At 40.8% G+C, this 20,592-nt stretch overlaps 1 protein-coding gene across 1 annotated transcript; it reads left to right on the top strand.

Moving 5' to 3' along the window:
• Positions 1-1,393: 1,393 nt before the first annotated feature.
• CCIN (calicin) lies at positions 1,394-3,160 on the top strand (the record flags this gene model as incomplete). The annotated part of the gene is made up of 1 exon (XM_081236338.1): positions 1,394-3,160. The coding sequence occupies one exon, from the start codon at positions 1,394-1,396 to the stop codon at positions 3,158-3,160; it is 1,767 nt and encodes a 588-aa protein (XP_081092464.1).
• Between the last annotated feature and the right edge of the window lie 17,432 nt (positions 3,161-20,592).

Consider the following 20,592-nt stretch of genomic DNA (forward strand, 5'->3'; position numbering starts at 1 on the left):
ACGCCGGAGCTTGGCGAACTGGTGTAATATTAAAGTAATGGCGGCTAGCAACTATCGAAGGTTTGTTACGAGGCAAACACTGTGTTTAACACTTTCTAGTCCTTTTCTCTTGTAAACTCGTATTAATCTTTTTTTTTTTTTTGGCTGCGTTGGGTCTTCGTTGCTGTGCGCGGGCTTTCTCTAGTTGTGGTGAGCGGGGGGGCTACTTTTCTTTGCGGTGCGCGGGCTTCTTATTGCGGTGGCTTCTCTTGTTGCGCAGCACGGGCTCTAGGGTGCGCAGGCTCAGTAGTTGTGGCTCACGGGCTTCGTTGCTCCGCGGCATGTGGGATCCTCCTGGACCAGGGCTCGAACCCGTGTCCCCTGAACTGGCAGACGGACCCTCAACCGCTGCGCCACCAGGGAAGCCCTCTTATTAATCTTTGAAGCGGGTACTATTATTATTCCCATCTCACAGAGAAGGAAACAGGTTTAGAGAGAAGTCCACACTTGATGGAGAGAGCAGACCCATCACAACCCCCAACATTTTACAAGCTAGAGACTTGGAAATGTGGAGAGAATGTCCCAGTTTTCAGTGGAACTGAAATAATCAGGGCTTTGAAGGCCCTCCCAGCCCCCAGTACGCAGCTTACTCCTGTGTCCCTGCTCCTGGGAGTGGCCTCTGCCTCTCCCTCTATTTTATAAAGAATGGTATCTGTAAGCACAAAGGTCAGAAGCCAAAGGACAGAGATTTTCTTCTCTGATATCCAGGAGCCTTGGCAGAGAAATGTGCTTTGGGGCTTGAGAATCAGAGACAGAGGAAAGGTGAGTAGTTATGAGCGTCCCGGAAGGGTGGGAAAAATCCTACATTACAGAAGGCCTGGGTTCCAGGCCCTGTTCTGCTTCCAACTGGCTATGTGATCTTGGGCAAGTCCCTTCTCTTCTCTGGGCCTCAGTTTCCCTCCTGTACAATGTAAATTCTCCTAGATGATCTAATAATCCCTTTCCTTCCCCCCACCCCCGGCCTTCCTAACCCTCTCCACACCACCCCTGCCCAAACTGGCTCTGACATTCCAGAAGCAGCCCTGAACTGAGGTTGAAGGTCCCAGGTGGGAGTTGTGACCCATCTCTGAGTTTCCTCCTGAGTTCTGGGCCCTGACACTAGGCCCTGGCAGGGCATCTGGCCTTGGCAGCTCAGGGCCATCAGAGGGGAGAAAAGCCCTGTGCCTCTGAGAAAGGCCTCTGGGGGGCCTGCATTGTGATGACCTCATCCACTCTGTGACATCATCCTCTCTCCCACCCCCACTCCTCCCTGATCAACTGCTCTGCAAACAACCATCAGTCTGAATCCCAAAGGCCTGAGAAAATCTGTTCTCCAGTACCTGCTGCTGTTCTGCCTCAGCCAGCAAGATTCACCATGAAATTGGAGTTCACCGAGAAAAACTACAACAGCTTTGTGCTGCAGAGCCTGAACAAACAGAGAAAACGCAGAGAGTACTGGGACATGGCCCTGACCGTGGACCACCATGTCTTCTTTGCACATCGCAATGTGCTGGCCGCGGTCTCTCCACGGGTGAAGAGTCTCATCTCCAACAACGACGTGAAGACCACTGATGAGCTCTTTATCACCATTGACCCCAACTACCTGAGTCCGACCACGGTGGACCAGCTCCTGGACTACTTCTACAGCGGAAAGGTGGTAATCTCAGAGAAGAATGTGGAGGAGCTGCTTCGTGGGGCCCAGTATTTCAACATACCACGCCTTCGAATTCACTGCAGTGACTTCCTGATTAAGTCCATCCACCGTGCCAACTGCTTTCACTACCTCTTCTTGGCTGAGTTGTTTGAGCTCAGAGAGGTATCAGACTGGGCCTACTCTGGCATTCGCGACGACTTCCACTACTGGGCCAGTCCTGAGGCCTCCATGCACTTCATGCACTGTCCACCTGTCATCTTCGGCCGCCTGCTCCGAGATGAAAACTTGCATGTGCTCAATGAGGACCAGGCTCTCAATGCACTCATTGATTGGGTATACTTCCGGAAGGATGAGCGGGAGAAGTGTTTCAAGAAGTTCTTCGATTACATCAATCTTAATGCTGTCTCCAACAAGACGCTGATGCATGCCAGCAACAAGCTGATGGGCATGGAGAGCAGCTCAGCCCACACAACCCTGATTGAGAGTGTCCTTGTGGACCGCAGGCAGGAGAGGCCAACCAGCCTGCTGAGCTACCAGCGGAAAGGGGCCCTGCTTGATGCAGTGGTCATCCTAGGTGGCCAAAAGGCCCACGGCAAGTTCAGCAATGGACTGTTTGCTTATATCATTCAGGAGAACCTGTGGTTGAAGCTCTCAGAGATGCCCTATCGGGCAGCAGCACTTAGTGCCACCTCTGCTGGTCGCTACATCTACATCTCTGGTGGTATCACTGAGCAGAGTTCAGGGCTGAAGACGGCTTGGCGGTATGACATGGATGACAACTCCTGGACCAAGTTGCCCGACCTGCCAGTTGGGCTTGTCTTCCACACCATGGTGACCTGCGGGGGGACAGTGTACTCAGTGGGTGGGAGCATTGCCCCAAGGAGGTATGTCTCTAACATCTATCGCTATGACGAGTGCAGGAAGGCCTGGTGCCTGGCAGGGAAGATGAGCGTCCCTATGGACGGCACAGCCGTGATCACCAAGGGTGACCAGAACCTGTACATTGTCACTGGGCGGTGCTTGGTGAAGGGCTACATCACCCGGGTCGGGGTGGTGGACTGCTTTGACACCAACACTGGGGACGTGGTCCAGTGTATCACCTTCCCCGTTGAGTTCAACCACCGGCCCCTGCTCTCTTTTCATCAGGACAACATCCTCTGCGTGTACAGCCACTGGCAGAGTCTGGAAATCAACCTGCAGAAGATAAAGGCCAACAAGACAACTGCCGTAGTGCCTCTGTTGCCCAACAGCTGCCCCCTGGATGTGTCCCATGCTATATGCTCCATTGGAGACAACAAGGTGTTTGTGTGTGGAGGTATCACCACAGCCAGTGATGTCCAGGCAAAGGACTACACCATCAATCCAAACGCCTACATGCTGGACCAAAACGCAGGCAAGTGGAAGACCCTGGCCCCCCCACCAGTGGCCCTGGACTGTCCTGCCTGCTGTCTAGCCAAGCTACCTCGCAAGATTCTTCAAAGGATTTAAACGGCTTTTTAAGTGGGAGAATAAGTAAATGCCTTATTATTCACAATTTAATGAGAGAGAGAAAGAAAAGAAGATGGCCTGTTGGTTCCTTCTTAGTCTTTGGCCCTAAAGGTGGAGATGCTGGGCTACAGCTACCCCCAGTGGGGAGAAGTTCACAGCCACTCTGTCACTGGAGGAATCCAGGCTGAGGCTGGAAGAGTCCCTGATGTGTGGGATCAAGGCATCTCCTGGGTAGTGGCTCCCAGTGGGTGGAAATTCAGGGCTACTCTGTCACTGGAGAGATCCAAGCAGAGACTGGAAGGGAATCCCTGGTGGGTGAGATTGAGGCATCTCCCAGGCACTGGCCAAGGTGATGTCTGGAAGGCCCCCTATTCTATACCCCTGTAGTCATCTTGCGGGCATCTGCTAGACTGACAGTTAAGACATTTACTTAGAGTTGTGAAGCCTCAGACTCCTCCATCACTCATTTCCCTTGAGTCTGCCTAGGAAGGCAGGGGAGGGCCAATCTCAGGTCTGGGAGAGGAGCCTCCCGGGCTGGGGAGGGGGAAGGCAGTGTGAGCCAGGCTCAGGGATGCGGGCAAAGGGAGTGGGGTTGGGATAGGAGGGGAGGCAGGGTTACTTGGCTGTTGTGTTTGGCCACGCAGCTATGGTGTGTTTGTGTCTCATTTGTGGGAAAGTTGGGGGTTTACTTAACAATTGTTTCCAGTAAGCAAGATTCATTGGGAACTTTCTCCAGGAATACAAGTTCTGAGGAGCTGGGGGTGGAAGAGAGCTGAGTAATGGGAGAGAAAAAGGAACCTGCATCTCTGTTGGAGAGAAGATTGGCGATAAGGCGAGATGATGGGGTGAGAGACAGGATGGTGTAGCAGTTAGGGGTCTGGACACTGGGGACAGATGGCCTGGTTCAAATACCAGTTCCATCACTTACTGGGTAATCCTGGGAAAGCTATTGATATCTCTGTGCCTTAGTTACCTTATCTGTAAAAGGGGGACAATAAGAGCGCCTACCTCACAGGGTGATGTGATGTGCAAAATGCCTAGGACAGTCCCTGGCATATATTAAAGTGCTTTGGGAGTACTTTTTGAAAAGAAAAAAAAGAGGCGTGAGGCAAGGGTCTAGGGTCTTGGGTCTTTATATTAAGTTAGGTTCCATAAAATGTTCTTTGAGACTCCTACCTCAAAGTCTTAGTGAGCTCTCCTCAATTCTAACTCCCTCTTCCCTTTCATTCGTGTACTTGCATATGATCCTCAACAATTTAGAAGAAACTGACTCACGTCCTCGAACACTATATATAATCCTCATTCACCCATTCACTCGTTCATTCATGAATTTACTTGTCCACTCATCAATTCACACACACACACACACCAGTCACTGAGGCCTCTCTGTGCAGGTCCCTGTGCCAGTGTGTATTACACTTACAGCATGGCTCATTTTGGACTAACTACATACATAAAGCCCACAAAGCTAGTGGCGACTGTATTATACAGTGCAGGATACTTTACATATCCTCATGGTTCAGATCTGCTCCATCCCCTGCCTTTTCCCACTCAGTCCTGCTCCACCTGCCTCGCAGCGTCTTCCTGACTTCCCTGACAGGTGGCCTCCCTCTTCAAAGCCTACCACTCTGCCCAAGTCTTACTTTCCTCCTTGCAGGCCAGGACCTTGGACGTCACAGCTGACGCGCTCTCCCCTGGAACCTCTCCCACGTTTCTCACTTCTCCAATCCTGGGCAGCCCCCGCCTCTGCTCACTTCATTGCGTCCCCCAGCTGGAAGAACAGGGTCTTACAGACCCACGCAGCTATGCCCAGCTGCCCCATCAGCACCCCAGCAGGCTTGGCTGACCCCAGAGTCACCTCTTATGACACCAGATGCCATTCCCTAGTGCTGATTCTCCAACCTTCTCTGGTGTCCTGGGGCCGGGTCCTTCCTTTCTCTTTCTTCTCAGCCACTTACCTCTCATTCTGCCACCAGAACTCCAAAGAAATAGAGATCAAATTACCTAGCACCATAAACAATCCCTTATCCCCCAGAGCTTCTGCTTCTTTTCTGCACCTCAGAGGAAGAGGTGTCCTTCCACGACTCAAAGCTGACCCCTCCCTGTCTCTTTTTTTTAAAAAGTAAATTTATTTATTTTATTTTTAATTTATTTATTTTTGGCTGCGTTGGGTCTTCGTTGCTGCGCGCGGGCTTTCTCTAGTTGCGGCGAGCAGGGGCTACTCTTTGTTGTGGTGTGCAGGCTTCTCATTGCGGTGGCTTCTCTTGTTGCAGAGCACGGGCTCTACGCACGCGGGCTTCAGTAGTTGTGGCTCATGGGCTCAGTGATTGTGGCGCACGGGCTTAGTTGCTCCGTGGCATGTGGGATCTTCCCGGACCAGGGCTCGAACCCACGTCCCCTGCATTGACAGGCGGATTCTTATACCACTGCGCCACCAGGGAAGCCCCCCTCCCTGTCACTCCATTCTGTGACCTCACAACTTTTCAGGCTCCCCAGTGCCAGTCTCTCTCCACATCCCCTTCCTGATGTCTTCTCTTCATCCCGTAAAGGTTCTCCTATCAAGGTTCTCCTATCCTGAAAACAAACCCTCCTCAGTTCTGAGGTCTGCCTCTTGCTATCTGGGCATATCTCTCCTCAGCTGAGCTTCCTAAATATTGCTTCTGCTCTCTGGCTCCAGACCAATCTGTAACCCACTCAGTCTGGCTTCTGTTCCCACCATGCCACCAAACTGTCTCCTGATGACACTGTCCTCTGTCTTTTTCTCAGCATTCTTTCTTTTCCTTGCAGTACTGGGCAGTATTGGGCACTCCCATCTGCAGCAGAATCACTAGAGTGCTTGCTAAAATGGGAGATTTTTAGCATAGTGGGATTATAATTTGATATATTAACCAATGTGGCCTTTCCTTCCTCCTTCCCACATTAAAATTAGACCATGAAGCTGAAGCATCAGGGTTTATCACCTTTAGGAGACTGACACAGCTGAATGTAGGAATCAGAGTCCAATTCTTTTGTTGCTAGGGGAACTTTAGCAATTCATAGCAGAGATTATGGTCTTGAAAGACATGACTTTTGTACTACAATCCAGGTCTTCAAACTGGGGTACATGAAGTCTTTCCAAGGGAAATTCAGACATTCATAGTTTTAAGGGAATCAGTTTCCAGATCCTCAACTTTTTCCTAAAATTGATCTGAGAATACACCTGTGGTGGAGATTTCATTCTAGCTCCCTCTTCCCATCTTCCCTTTCAAAATTATCTGTTAAACATTTTACACACACACACACACAGCAAACTTTAACCATCCCAAATCTTCCCAGGATGCACTGCCCCGGATGCCACGTAAGGGTATAAACTGGTGTCAGTGAAGTGTCGGCGAAGACTCCTTTCATCAAGACACCAATATCCACAGAAGAGTTTATTGTATTTTTCTGGCTTTTCTAGACAGTGTTTCTGCTAAGGTGTGAAATCTGGTGTTAGAAACTGGGGTATTTTGGTCCAAGTTGAGTTTTTCAAAAATGTTAAATAGCATAATGGTACGATGACATACTTTTAAAAGCTTTATTGAGGTGTAATTCACATACTACAATTCACCCATTTAAAGTATAGAATTCAGTGGCTTTTATATATTCACAGAGTTGTACAGTCATTGCCACAATCAATTTTAGAACATTTTCATCGCTCCAAAAAGAAACCTTGTACCTGTTACCTGTGACACTCCAACCCCATCATTTTCCCAGCCCTAGGCAACCACTAATCTACTTTCTGTCTCTATAGATTAGCCTATTCTAGACGTTTCATATAAAATATGACCTTTTTTCTAGCTCTCACTTAGCATAATGTTTTCAAGGTTCATCCATGTTGTGGCATGTGCCAGTACTTCATTCCTTCTTACAGCTGAATACTATTCCATTGTGAGGTTATACCACATTTTATGTATCCGTTTATCAGTTAGCTGATGGACATTTGGGTTGTTTCCACTTCTTGGCTATAATGAATAGTGCTCTAGGAACATTTGTGTACAAGGTTTTGTGTTCACATATGTTTTCATTTCTCTTGGGTATATACATAGGAATAGAATTTTTAGATCAAATTTTAACTCTATGTTTAACCATTTGAGGAACTGCCAGACTGTTTCCCAGAGGAGCTGCATCATTTTACATTCCCACCTACAATGTAATAGGGTTCTAATTTTTCTGCACCCTCACCAACACTTATTATCTGTCTTCCCAGATATAGTCATCCTAGTGGGAGAAAGTAACATCTCATTGTGGTTTTGATTTGTATTGCCCTGATGCCTAGTGATGCTGGATATCTTTTCAGGGGCTTTTTTTTTTTTTTTTTTTTTGTGGTACACGGGCCTCTCACTGTTGTGGCCTCTCCCGTTGCGGAGCACAGGCTCCGGACGCGCAGGCTCAGTGGCCATGGCTCACGGGCCCAGCTGCTCCGCGGCATGTGGGATCTTCCCGGACCGGGGCACGAACCCGTGTCCCCTGCATCGGCAGGCGGACTCTCAACCACTGCACCACCAGGGAAGCCCTCAGGGGCTTATTTTTGATTACAGTTGTTTAATAACCTTGCCTCTTCTGTGTTCAACTGTTAGCAAAGAAAGTATTACTCTTGGGGAAGAGTTCTGTGAAGACAAAACAAAGACAGCATGGCTCAGAAACATGACCGTTGTAGTGCATTATTTCATTCAGGCCACAGAATCATGACAAGTCTCTATGTATTATTTCATTCAGGCAACAGAATCATGACAAGTCTCTATGCCTTCCTACCTAGCCATCTATCTTAGAATATTTAAGATTTTTAAAAGTATGTTAGAAAATATCCACTACCAAGCATGTCCTCTCTGCATTTTCACCATTCTCAGTAATAAGAAAGCACTCCCATTCTCCTGGGTCTATTTGCATATTTGGTACCATTTAAAGGATGACATAAAAAGTTCCACATTTACTTTCTTTTTTTTTAATTAAAAAAATTATTATTTAATTTATTTATTTTTGGCTGCATTGGGTCTTCGTTGCTGCGTGCGGGCTTCTCATTGCGGTGGCTTCTCTTGTGGCAGGGCGGGCTCCAGGCACGCGGGCTTCAGTAGTTGCGGCTCATGGGCTCAATAGTTGTGGCTCGCGGGCTCTACAGTGCAAGCTCTGTAATTGTGGCACACGGGCTTAGTTGCTCTGTGGCATGTGGGATCTTCCCGGACCAGGGCTCGAACCCATGTCCCCTGCATTGGCAGGTGAATTCTTAACCACTGCCACCACCAGGGAAGTCCCCCACATTTACTTTCAAAAGAACAGTGTTATATCTTTGAGCAAAAGTAAATATATCAACTGTAAGTTAGAATGCTTATTGGGAATTCCTTGGCACTCCAGTGGTTAGGACTCCGCCCTTTCACTGCTGAGGGCCCAGGTTCAATCCCTGGTCAGTAAACTGAGATCCCTCAAGCACGCAGCATGGCCAAAAAAATTACAATTAAAATTTAAAAAATCAAAACAAAATTTGGGACTTCCCTAGTGGTCCAGTGGTTACGACTCTGTGCTTCCACTGCCGGGGGCGCAGGTCTGATCCCTGGTCGGAAAACTAAGATATCACATGCCGTGCAGTGCGGCCAAAAAAAAATTTTAGAAATTTTATTATTAGAATGCTTTATTCAGACTTGTAAGAAACATGAAAACCTTTTTTATTAGGGATATAACACACATAGAAAAGTGACAATACATAATTGTATAGCTTAACGAATTATTGTAAATATTGTAAATATCCATGTAACCACTATTGAGTTCAAGAGATAGAATATTGCCAATACCTCAAAAGTCTCCTATGTGGCCCCCTTCCTGATTATATCCCTTCTCTCCCCTCTGACCTTTATGATAATGCCTTCCTTGCTTTTCTATATAGTTTACCATCTAAGTAAGCATTTCTAATACACAGATTAGTTTAGTCTTGAACTTTACATAAGAGAATTGTACAGTGTGAATTATTTTGTGTCTGGCTTCTTTCGGTCAAATTGTTTTCACAGTTGATCCATGTTGTTGTATGTAGGTGTAGTTCTTCCCATCCCTCTTCTGGATAGTTTTCTGTCATGTGCATATATCCTTTCATTTATCCAGTCTCCTGTTGATGGACATCTGGGTTGTTTCCAGTTTGGACAATTACAGGCAATGCTATTCTTGTGAATGTATCTTGGTGCACGTGTACGCAAGTTTATCTGGGACATATACCTAGCAGTGGAATTGCTGTCTTCATTTCTAGATAATGCCAAACTATTCTGCAAAGTGATTGTGCCAGTTTCCATTGCCATCAGCAGTACATGAGAAGTCCTGTCGTTTCTACATGCTTGCCAGTACTTGGCATTGTCCGACTTTTATTATCGCCAATCAGATTATGAAGTATTATCTCCATGCAGTTTTAATTTGCATTCTCTTGATTGATAATTATAGGTTAAGCACCTTTTAATGTTTATTGGACATTTGGATTTCCTCTTTTGTGAAATCTTTGCTTTTTTCTATTTGGTTGACTATTTTCTCTTTTTGACTTGTTGGCATTCTTAATATATACTGGATATGAGTCCTTTACCAGTTTCAAATGTGGTAAATATCTTCTTCCACTCTGTGGCTTACCCTTTCACTCATAATGGTATATTTTAATTTTAGTTAGTCTGATTTGTCTTTTTGTTTTTGGATACCGCTCATGATACTTGAGGAAACCATTCTCTACCCAGAGGACACGAATATCCCATATGGATATATAATTGTCCCAGTACCAATTTTCCCACTTCTCTGCAGTGCCACCTTCATTGTAAATCTCATGTCCATACATGGGTGGACATGCTTATGAGCTCTCTTATTCCATTAGTCTATCCATCTGACCTTATGCCAGTACCACAGCCTCCATTTCTATAGCTTTAACATATCCTATACAGTTTAGAATTCATTGTCAAGATCCCCCCCCAAAAAAACTTTTGGGATTTTGGTTGTGATTGCAATGAATTTACAGATCAATTTAGGAAAATTTCATATATATTTGAATATCAGTTTTTAAAATTCACGGACTTGGTATGTTTCCATTTTGGGGAGCCTTCTTTAATTCCTCTTAAAGTTTTATACTTTGTAGAGGTCTTACACAACTTTTGTTAGATTTATTCCTAGGTACTTGATGATATAAAATTAACAAATGTTATTAAAATATATATAGTTATGTATATTATATTCTTTTAAAAATTCATTTCCTCTTTTTATAGTTAGTCTATAGAAATACAGTTGATTTCTGTATATTCATTATGTATTTAGCAGATTGTAGGAGATGTTTAGATATTCTAGATGTGAGCCCTTTATCAGTTGTACATGTGGTAAATATCTTCTCTCCACTCAATATGAATCACAGCTCTAAATGTAAAATGTAAAACTACAAAACTTCTGGAAGAAAACATGGACAAAATATTTGTAACTGGGGGTTAAGCAAAGATTTCTTAAATATGACACCAAAAGCATGATCCATTTAAAAACTGGTAAATTGGACCTCATCAAAATGAAAAACTTTTGCTCTGGGAAAGGCACTGTTAAGGGGATGAAAAGACAAGCCACATATTGAAGAAAATATTTGCAAATCACCTATCTGGCAAAGGACTTGTATCCAGAATATAGAAAGAATTTGTAATAATTTATTTGGAGATATTTCCATAGTTTCCATATACACAATTATATCATGTATAAATAATGACTTGGTTTTTTTTAAGGAAGTTCCCTCTATTCCAAGTTGCTAAAAGCTTTTATTGTGATAGATGTTGAATTATCAAATATTTTTCTGAATTTATTGAAATGAGCATGTTTTTTCCTTGTTTTAGGACAATTCACTTTTATTAATTTGTCAATGTAAAACCATCCATCCATTCCTGGGATAAACCTAACTTGCCTATGACATATTACATATAAATTTTTATATAAAATATAATATACATTTATATAATTATTAGCCTCAGTAATTATATAATTTCTTTAAAATATTACCAGATTCCATCCACTATATATTCACTCAGGTTTTTATTTGTAAAGTTATCATATGGAGCTATTGTAAATGGTATTTTCAATTTTTTAGTTTATAATAATACACTGCTAGTACTATATAGAAATACAATTGATTTTTGTGTGTTGACCATATACCTTGCAACTTTGCTAAACTCACTTATTTTAGGAGTTTATTGGGTAGATTTCTTGAAATTTTCTATGTAGACAATCATGTCATCTACAAATAGGGACAAATTTATTTCTTCCTCTCTAATCTGTATGCCTTTTATGTCTTTTTCTTGTCTTGCTGTGCTGGCTAGGACTTCCAGTACAATGTTGAACGGGAATGATGTGTGGGAACATCCTTGACTTATCCCTGATCCTAGGGGGAGAGCATTCAGTCTTTCACCATTAAATAGGTTTTTCATAGATGTCCTTTATCAGGCTGAGGAAGTTCTGCTCCATTCCTAGTTTGCTGAGATTTTATAAAAAGTGAATGTTGAATTTTGTTAAATATTTTTCTGTGTGAATTTATATAATTATGTGAGTTTTATTCATTAGACTGTGAATGTGGTGGATTACAATGATTTATTTTGCAAATATTGAACCAGCTTTGCATCCTGGGATAAGCTACATTTTGTCATGATATATTGTTCTTTTTATATGTTGCTAGATTCAATTTGCTAACATTCTGTAGGATTTTTGCATCTCTGTTCTTAGGGGATATTGATCTACAGTTTTCTTTTCTTTTTGGTACTACCTTTGTCTACTTTTGGCATCAAAGTAATGCTTGCTCCATAAAATGAGTTGGGAAGTGCTCCTTTTTCTCTCCCTCTTTTTAAAAACTTTTTATTGAAATATAGTTGATTTACAATATTGTGCATTTCTCTCTTTTTTCTTTCCCCTGGAGACATTGTGTAGAATTTGTCTTACTTTTTAAAATATTTAGTTGAACTGGCCAGCAATGCCATCTGGTCTAGAGGTTTATTTTCATGAAAGGTTTTAAGCTACAAACTCAATTTCTTAGATAGTTATAGGACTATTTAGAGTATCTATGTCATCTTTGGTGAGTTTGAGTAGCTTATGGCTTTCAGGAATTTGTCCATTTCACTTAAATTGTCAAATTTATGTGCATGGAGTTGTTCATAATATTCTCTTATTATCCTTTTAATGTTTGCCAGGTCTTTCATTCTGTGATAGTGGTAATTTATGTCCTCTATCTTTTCTTGCCAGTCTTGCGAGAGATTTATTGAATTTTTTCAAAGAGCCAGCTTTTAATTTCATTAATTTTCTATTTTTCAGTTTTCAGTTTTATGGGTTTATGCTCTTATTATTTCTTTCCTTCTGCTTGCTTTGAGTTTATTTTGCTCTTCTTTTTCTAGTTTCTTAGGTGGGAACTTAGATTAGTTACTTGAGACCTCTCTTCTTTTCGAATATAAGCATTTAATACTATAAATTTCACTCTAAGAACTACATCCCACAAATTCTATATGTTGTATTTTCACTTATTCAGTTCAAAATATTTTCCAATTCCCCTTGAGACTTCCTCTTTGACTCATGAGTTATTTAGAAGTGTGTTATTTAATTTCCAAAGGTTTGGAATTTTCCTAATATCGTTCTGTTTGCGATATCTACATTAATTCCATTACAATCAGAGAACATACATTGTACTTTTTCCAACTATAATTGTGGATTTGTGTTTCTCCTTTCACTTCTGTCACTTTTTGCTTCATGTATTTTGAGATTGTTGTTGCTTTACATACGTATTTAGAATTGTAATGTTTTCTCGGTGAATTGATCCTTTTATCATTATGTAATATATGCCTTTATCCTTTGTAATTCTCCTTGCTTTGAGTCTACTTTGTCTGACATGAGTGTTTGCATGGTATATCTTTTTTCATCATTTTACTTTGAATCTATCTATATTATTATATTTGAAGTGAGTTTCTTATAGGTAGAATACAATTGGTTCCTGTTTTGTTATTCATTCTAACCACCTGTTTTTTTTTTCCATTGGTGTGTTTAAAATACATTTAATGCAATTGATTGATACGTTTGGATTTAGGTCTATCTTTTTATTTTTTTCCCCCTTTTACCTCTTTCATTCCTCTGCCTTCCTTTGGGTTATTTGAAAAATTTTTTAGTATCCCATCTTAATTTATTGTGTTTTGACTATATCTCTTTGTATAAAGGCTTTATGGTTGCTTTAGGGATTACAATGTACATACTGAACTTAGTAGTCTTAAAAAATTTTTTTTATTTTATATTGGAGTATGGTTGATTTATAATGTTGTGTTACTTTCAGGTGTACAGCAAAGTGATTCAGTTATACATATACATATATTTTATTCTTTTTCAGATTCTTTTACCATTTAGGTTATTACAGAATATTGAGTAGAGTTCCCTGTGCTATATAGTAGGTCCTTGTTGATTATCTGTTTTATATATAGTACTGTGTATATGTTAATCCCAAACTCCTAATTTATCCCTCCCTCCCACCTTTCCCAATAGTCTTTTTAAAATTAATATTTTCCTACTTCAAGTGGAATATAAAAACCTTACTGCCATATAGATCTTTTACTTCCCTCCTTTATATTATAGTTGTCTTATATATTACACCTACAAACACTGAAAACCCCATCAGACACTGTTATTTTTTTGCTTTCAGATATCAAGCATATTTTAAAGAACTCAAGAGAAAAATAATAGTCTATTATATGTACCTAGATATTTATCATTTCTGTCACTCTTTCTTCATTCCTGATGTTTCAAGTTTCCTTTTGGTGTCATTTCCCTTTTCTCTGAAAAACTTTCATTAGCACTTCTTTTGGAACATGTCAGCTGGCCATGAATTCTCTTACTTTTCCTCCTTCTGAGAATGACTTTATTTTATCTTTATGAAATCTTCATGAAATATTCACTGAAGGTGAAATATTCTCACTGGATATAAAATTCTAGCTTGATAGTTCTTTTTTCCAACACCTTAAAAATGTTGTGCCACTTCCTCTGGCCTTCATGGTTTCTGATGAGAATTCAACATTCATTCAAATCATTGTTCCCTTGTCAGTAATATGTTATTTTTGTCTGGCTGCTTTCAAGATTTTTTATTTTCTTTAGCTTTCAGCTGTTTTATCATGATGAGTCTAGATATAAATTTCTTTGGCTTTGTTTTGTTTGGGATTCACTGAGCTTTTTGAATCTGTAGATTTATGTCTTTGCCAATTTTGACGAGTTTTCAGCTCTTATTATTTAAAATATTTTTTCCAGCTCTGCACCCTTTCTCTTTCTAGGAGTCTGATGGAACGAATGTTGGACTTTTTGTTGTGGTTCCACAAGTCCCTGGGGCTCTTGTCAGCTTTTTTCTTTTTTTCCCTCACTGTTCAGACTAATATCTACTGATCAATCTTCACATTCAATAACTCTTACCTCTGTCATCTCCATTTTGTTTTGGAGTCTATCCAGTGAGTTTTTAAGTTTCTTTTTAAAATCTTCCAGTTCAAACATTTCCATTTTGTTATTCTTTATATTTTCCATTTCTTTACTGAAACTTTCTAGTTTTCCATTTGTTCCAAGGGTGTTTACAGTTATTTGTTACAGCATTTTTATAATAGCTCATGTAAAGTTTTTGTCAGATATTGCCAATATCTAAGTCATCTTGGCATTGACATGTGTTGATTGACTTTTTATTTGTGAGTTGAGATTTTCCTGGTTATTCATATGCCAAGTAATTCCAGATTGTATCATAAATATTTTGAATACCATGACATGAGACTCTTGAGTCTTATTTAAATCCTATGAGGAATGTTGATGTTTTTGTATTAGTATGCAATTGACCTAATTAGTTTCCGGACGTAAGTTCCAACTGACCTGTTGTGAGCTGTGGTTAGAATTTCATTTCAATCTTCAAAGATTTTGCAATGGTATTTGGATCTGTCCCATGTTTGCACAACCCAGTGGCCAGTCTGGGACCTGGATGATGGTAAATTCAGTTCTGTAAGTCTTTTATACGCCGACTAAGACCAGATCAACCAAACTACAGGTAAGGGCTGAGCCCAGGAATTTGTAAACAATTTTTTTTTTTTTTTTTTCTGTACGCGGGCCTCTCACTGTTGTGGCCTCTCCCGTTGCGGAGCACAGGCTACAGACGCACAGGCTCAGCGGCCATGACTCATGGGCCCAGCCGCTCCGCGGCACGTGGGATCCTCCTGGACCGGGGCACGAATCCATGTCCCCTGCATCAGCAGGCGGATGCTCAACCACTGAGCCACCAGGGAAGCCCTGTAAACAGTTTTTTATGGGGTCACTCTCCCAAGCTCCTCACTCTCTATGATCTCCCTTGTACTCTTCAGTTCCCCAGCGTTACTCTTTTTGATTCGCCAGCCAGAGTAACGTAAAAGCTAGAGCTTTACTTAGCCCACTCTGCCATGCATTTTCATAGCTGTGCCTATGTCTGCGGTCAAGTGGCAGAGGACCAGAGGATAAAAAATGGTGAGCTCGTTGCCAGTTCAGAGCTCCATATTTCGGTCTTCCCCAATTTGCCAGAGTCCTTTTCTGAGTCCTCAGATAGCTTCTGCTCCATTTATTCTGGCTAGGTTTTATAGCTGCATTCAGTGGGAAAGACCAAGAGGGATGTGCTTACTCCATCCTACTCCCACTCAGGGTTTTTTCAACTATATTCATGAATGACTTCGCCTATAATTTTCCTTTCTCTTACTGTCTTTGTTGGGTTTTGTATCAAGATTATGCTTCCCATAAAACGAGTTAAGAAGTGTATTCTCCTTTTTAAAATTCTCTGGAAGAATTTGTGAAGACTGGAATTTTCACTAATGAAGCCAAATGAAATTTTCTTTATGTGAAGTGTTTTAATTTATTAAGATGTTTTTGCTAGTTATAGGAATATTCAGTTCTATTTCTCCTCATGTTATTTTTAAGTTGTATTTTCTAGGAATTTCTCTACTTCATTTACATTTTCATATTTATTAACATACAATTGTCTGTATATACTTGTATGATCTTTATAATGTCTTTAGACTCTTCAGTGATCCTATTTTTATTCCTGATTTTGAATTTTTAAAAAACTTTTATCAGTCTCACATAGGTACCTTTATGACTTTGGATAGCCAGTAGTTTCTTAGATATTACCAAAAACATAAATAACCATCATCATAAAAATTAAAAACTTTTGTGCCTCAAAGGACACCATCAAGAAAGTGTAAAGACACAAATGGAAAAAATATTTGAAAAGCACATCATATATGACAAGGAACCTGTATTATAATATAAGGAAGTCTTACAACTCAGTAATAAAAGGGAAAAAAAGCAATTTAAAGATGGGCAAAGGATCTGAATACATTTCCTCAAAGAAGATACACACATAGCCAACATGCACATGAAAAGATGCTCGATATCATTAGCCATCAGTGAAATGCAAATCAAAACCACAATGAGATGCCACTTCATACCCACTAGGATGGTTATAATAACTTAAAAAAAACAGATAAGAAATATTAGTGAGAATATGGAAAAACTGGAACCCTCAAACAATGTTGGTGGGGATGTAAAATAGTACAACCACTTTGGAAAACAGTCTGGCAATTTCTCAAATGATTAAACATGCAGTTACCATATGACCCAGTAATATATATACTGGGTATACATACCCATTAATTTCATTCCTAGGTATACATACTCAAGAGAAATAAAAACATATGCACACAAAAACTGTACATGAATGTTCATAGCAGTACCATACATAATAGTTAAGAAGTGGAAATAACCCAAATGCTCGACTCATAAATAAATAAATGTAGTATATCCATATAGTGGAATATTATTAAGCCATAAAAAGGAATGAAGTACTCACACATGCTACAATATGGATGAACCTTGAAAAAATTATGCTAAATGAAAGAAGCCAGTCACAAAAGACCACATGTTGTATAATTCCATTTTTATGAAATGTCCACAATAAGCAACTCTACAGAGACAGAAAATAGAAAATTAGTTGTTGCCTAGAGCTGGGGGATTTGAGAGTACTGAGAAGTGGAGACTGAAAGTACAAAGTTTCTTTTGGGGGTAATCAAAAGGTTCTAGAATTGAGTGGTGATAGATGCACAGTTCTGTGACTATACTAAAAGCCACTGAATTGTATACTTTAAATGGGTGAATTGTATGGTATGTGAATTTTACCTCAATAAAGTTATTAAAAAGATACTATGCCTCTGTCTCGGTCATTCTTTCTTTCTTGGATTACTCACTCTGGAGGATGTCAACTTCTGTGTCATGAGCAACCTTTTGGAGAGGCCCATGTGGCAAGGAACTGACACTTCCTAACAACAGCCATGTGAGACAACCTCATGAGAGATGCCCCTCAGATTCCTGACCCTCAAAAACTATGTGAAATAATAAATATTTGTTATTTTAAGGTACTAAATTCTAATTACACAATAGATAATACAAGCCCATCAAGATCTTTAAAACATGAACTTCTAATAAAATTTTACTTTTTATATTTAGTAATATTTAGTAATTATAAAATTTTCTGGTATATTTTGTTGCTTTGGTTAAATGTATACTACTAATAATGATGTCAATGCAAAACAAAATTTTAACATTCAGAGCCTTATGGTCATAGGATATTTTAAAAAGATAATTATATTACATATTTTTGTTACCAGGAAGTATGATAGGGGCAAGTGTTGGAATGGTAGTATGTGTTATGGAGCAAAAGTAAAAATCTGAAATTTAATATTAATGAAAAGCTTTATCATTTTTTAATGGATTATGGTGAGTATCAAATCACTATGGTATTTAGATGCTACCAGATACATTTAAAAGAGCAATGCAACGATTTTATTTGAAAGGATCACTATTACAAGATATGAGAAATTATATCCCTTGCAACTAATTAAGTTATGAAAAAAATTAGATGTCAATTTAAAAATGCACAAGAGGCATGTAGATTTTAAACAGTTCTTTTAGGGAGTGTTTTTGGTTTTTTTTTTTTTTATCTTGCTTGGAGTTCATGGTGATTCTCTTAAATCTGTGGTTTGATTTCCTTTACCAATTTTGGGAAATTCTTAGCAATTTTCTCTTCCAACATTGCTCCATTCTTTCTCTACTCTCCTTGCTGAAATTTTTTTTAAATTAATTAATTTATTTATTTATTTTTGGCTGTGTTGGGTCTTCGTTGCTGCGCGTGGGCTTTCTCTAGTTGTAGTGAGCGGGGGGGACTACTCTTTGTTGTGGTGCGTGGGCTTCTCATTGTGGTGGCTTCTCTTGTTGTGGAGCACAGGCTCCAGGCGTGCGGGCTTCAGTGGGCGTGGCATGCAGGCTAAGTAGTTGTGGCTCACGGGCTCTAGAGCACAGGCTCAGTAGTAGCGGTGCACGGGCTTAGTTGCTCCGTGGCATGGGGGATCTTCCCGGACCAGGGCTCGAACCTGTGTCCCATGCATTGGCAGGCAGATTCTTAACCACTGCACCACCAGGGAAGTCCTCTCCTTGCTAAAATTACATTATAAAACCTGTCCCTCATATCCCATGTTTTTTATGCTCTTTTCTGTGGTTTTCATCCTTTTGATTCTGTTTCAGCTTGGATATTTTTCTGCTCTGTCTGCTGGTTCACTAGTTCTCTTTTCAGCTATGTCTAATCCACTATTAAACCTATCCATTGAACTCTTAATATCAGATACTGTAAATTTTAGTTCTCAAAATTTTGAACTGCTGAAATTCTCATTATTTTAATTCCTTGAAGTCTTTAATCATAGCTAGCTTAAAGTCTAGGTCTGATAACTCCATTATCTGAATCCTCTGGAATTTCTATCGTATGCCTGTCCTTGAAAATATTTCTGAACATGTTTTGTCTTTTCATGCTTATTTATTTTTGGATGAAATTTTTTTCTGTCAGAGAGAATTTACTCTTGCTTTTGGCAGGCAGCTCTAAGGTAAGGGCACTAGAAAGCCTGGATCACTTTAATTCAATCAAGGCCTTTTCCCCCTTTATTCCTAGTAGGTAGCCCTTTGGGGTCCCAACAAAAAGCCTGGTACATTTATTAGGGCCCCTTCTTCTTGATAGGCCCTCAACTATTTTCTTCTCCCAGCCTTGTTTATTGAAAACTCTACGCAGCTTCTCAGCGTCTGCTTTTACAACTAACAGTCTCCTTGAGAGGAAAAATGGCTCCAAATGTTAGGCTCACTTTTCTTGGCTTCCTTCCCCTTCTAGAACTTTGGCCAACAATTCCTCACTGCGTTGGTAATCCTCTGATGCCTTCAAAGAGATTTTTAAAACTTTTTGCCCAGATCTTCTAGTTGTTTTCAGCAGAACAGTTGGCCCAGAACAACTTGCCCACCATTGCTGGAATTAGATCCTCCTCTCTCCTGAACTTCAGACTTAGATTTCCAATATCTTGTGGAATGTCTCCTGAATATCCCACAGGTCCCTTGTGCTCAATATGTCCACGCTAAACTCTTCATTTGTCTCATCTCCTCCCATTCCACATAACTGGCTTTTCCTGTTGTGGCTATTTCTGTTCATGGTTTCACAAGCTATAAAAGTTATCTGTGAATCTCCTCTCTCTCTCTGTGCCTCCTCTCTCTGCTATTACTTACCAAGTATTATACTATGTATATTACCTCCATTATTTTCCTGCCACCTGAGCCCACTGCTCTGTTTCCTAGAATATCATCCTTGGTCCCCTGCATCTCCCTCCTGAACCACTGCAGCAGTCTTTCCTAACTGTCCTCCCTGTTTTTAGAACCCTCTGCCATGCTAACTGCCTGAGCTGCCAGAAGATTCTTCCAGAACAGGGTTCTGACCGAGTCATTGGCCAGGTAAGGTCCGTCAAAGGCTCCCCACAGCTTCTGCAAATGTAGTAATAATCCTCACCTGGGCTCTTAAGTCCTCCATGATTTGACTCCAACACACTTTCTTCAGCTGTATCCATTTACTTTCCTGATCTTCCATCACCTAGCCAAATCACTTCCCAGAGCACAGCCTGCCTTTCTTCCTCTCCATCATATATATCTCACAACCCTTCTCCTTTGAGATCCATCTCAAATGCCACTCCATTCCAGCAACAAATGTTTATTGAACACCTGCTATGTGCCAGGTATAATGCTAGACCCTAAGAATACAAAGATAAGTAAGGCATACGTGGCCCCTGCCCTCACCCCAGCAGATTTACCTTCAATTATTCCTCTACTTAAGCCCTTCAGGCCCACCCAAACTAATTTACTCTCTGTCCCCCAAACATGCCAAGCTATGAAACCTTGCACAACTGTAACATTAGGCCGCCAGGAGTAACTCTTCTAAACTTTACCCAAATATCATAACTGAACTCCAAGCCACCTCCCCTGTGAAGTCATCCCTAAACACCGCAGCTGATTTCCTCAATTTTGAGTGAATAATAAACACTTGCTGATTTTGCATGATG

The sequence above is a fragment of the Mesoplodon bidens genome (assembly GCF_964165515.1).
Source record: "Mesoplodon bidens genome assembly, chromosome: 6".
Classification (NCBI taxonomy): Eukaryota; Metazoa; Chordata; class Mammalia; order Artiodactyla; family Ziphiidae; genus Mesoplodon; species Mesoplodon bidens.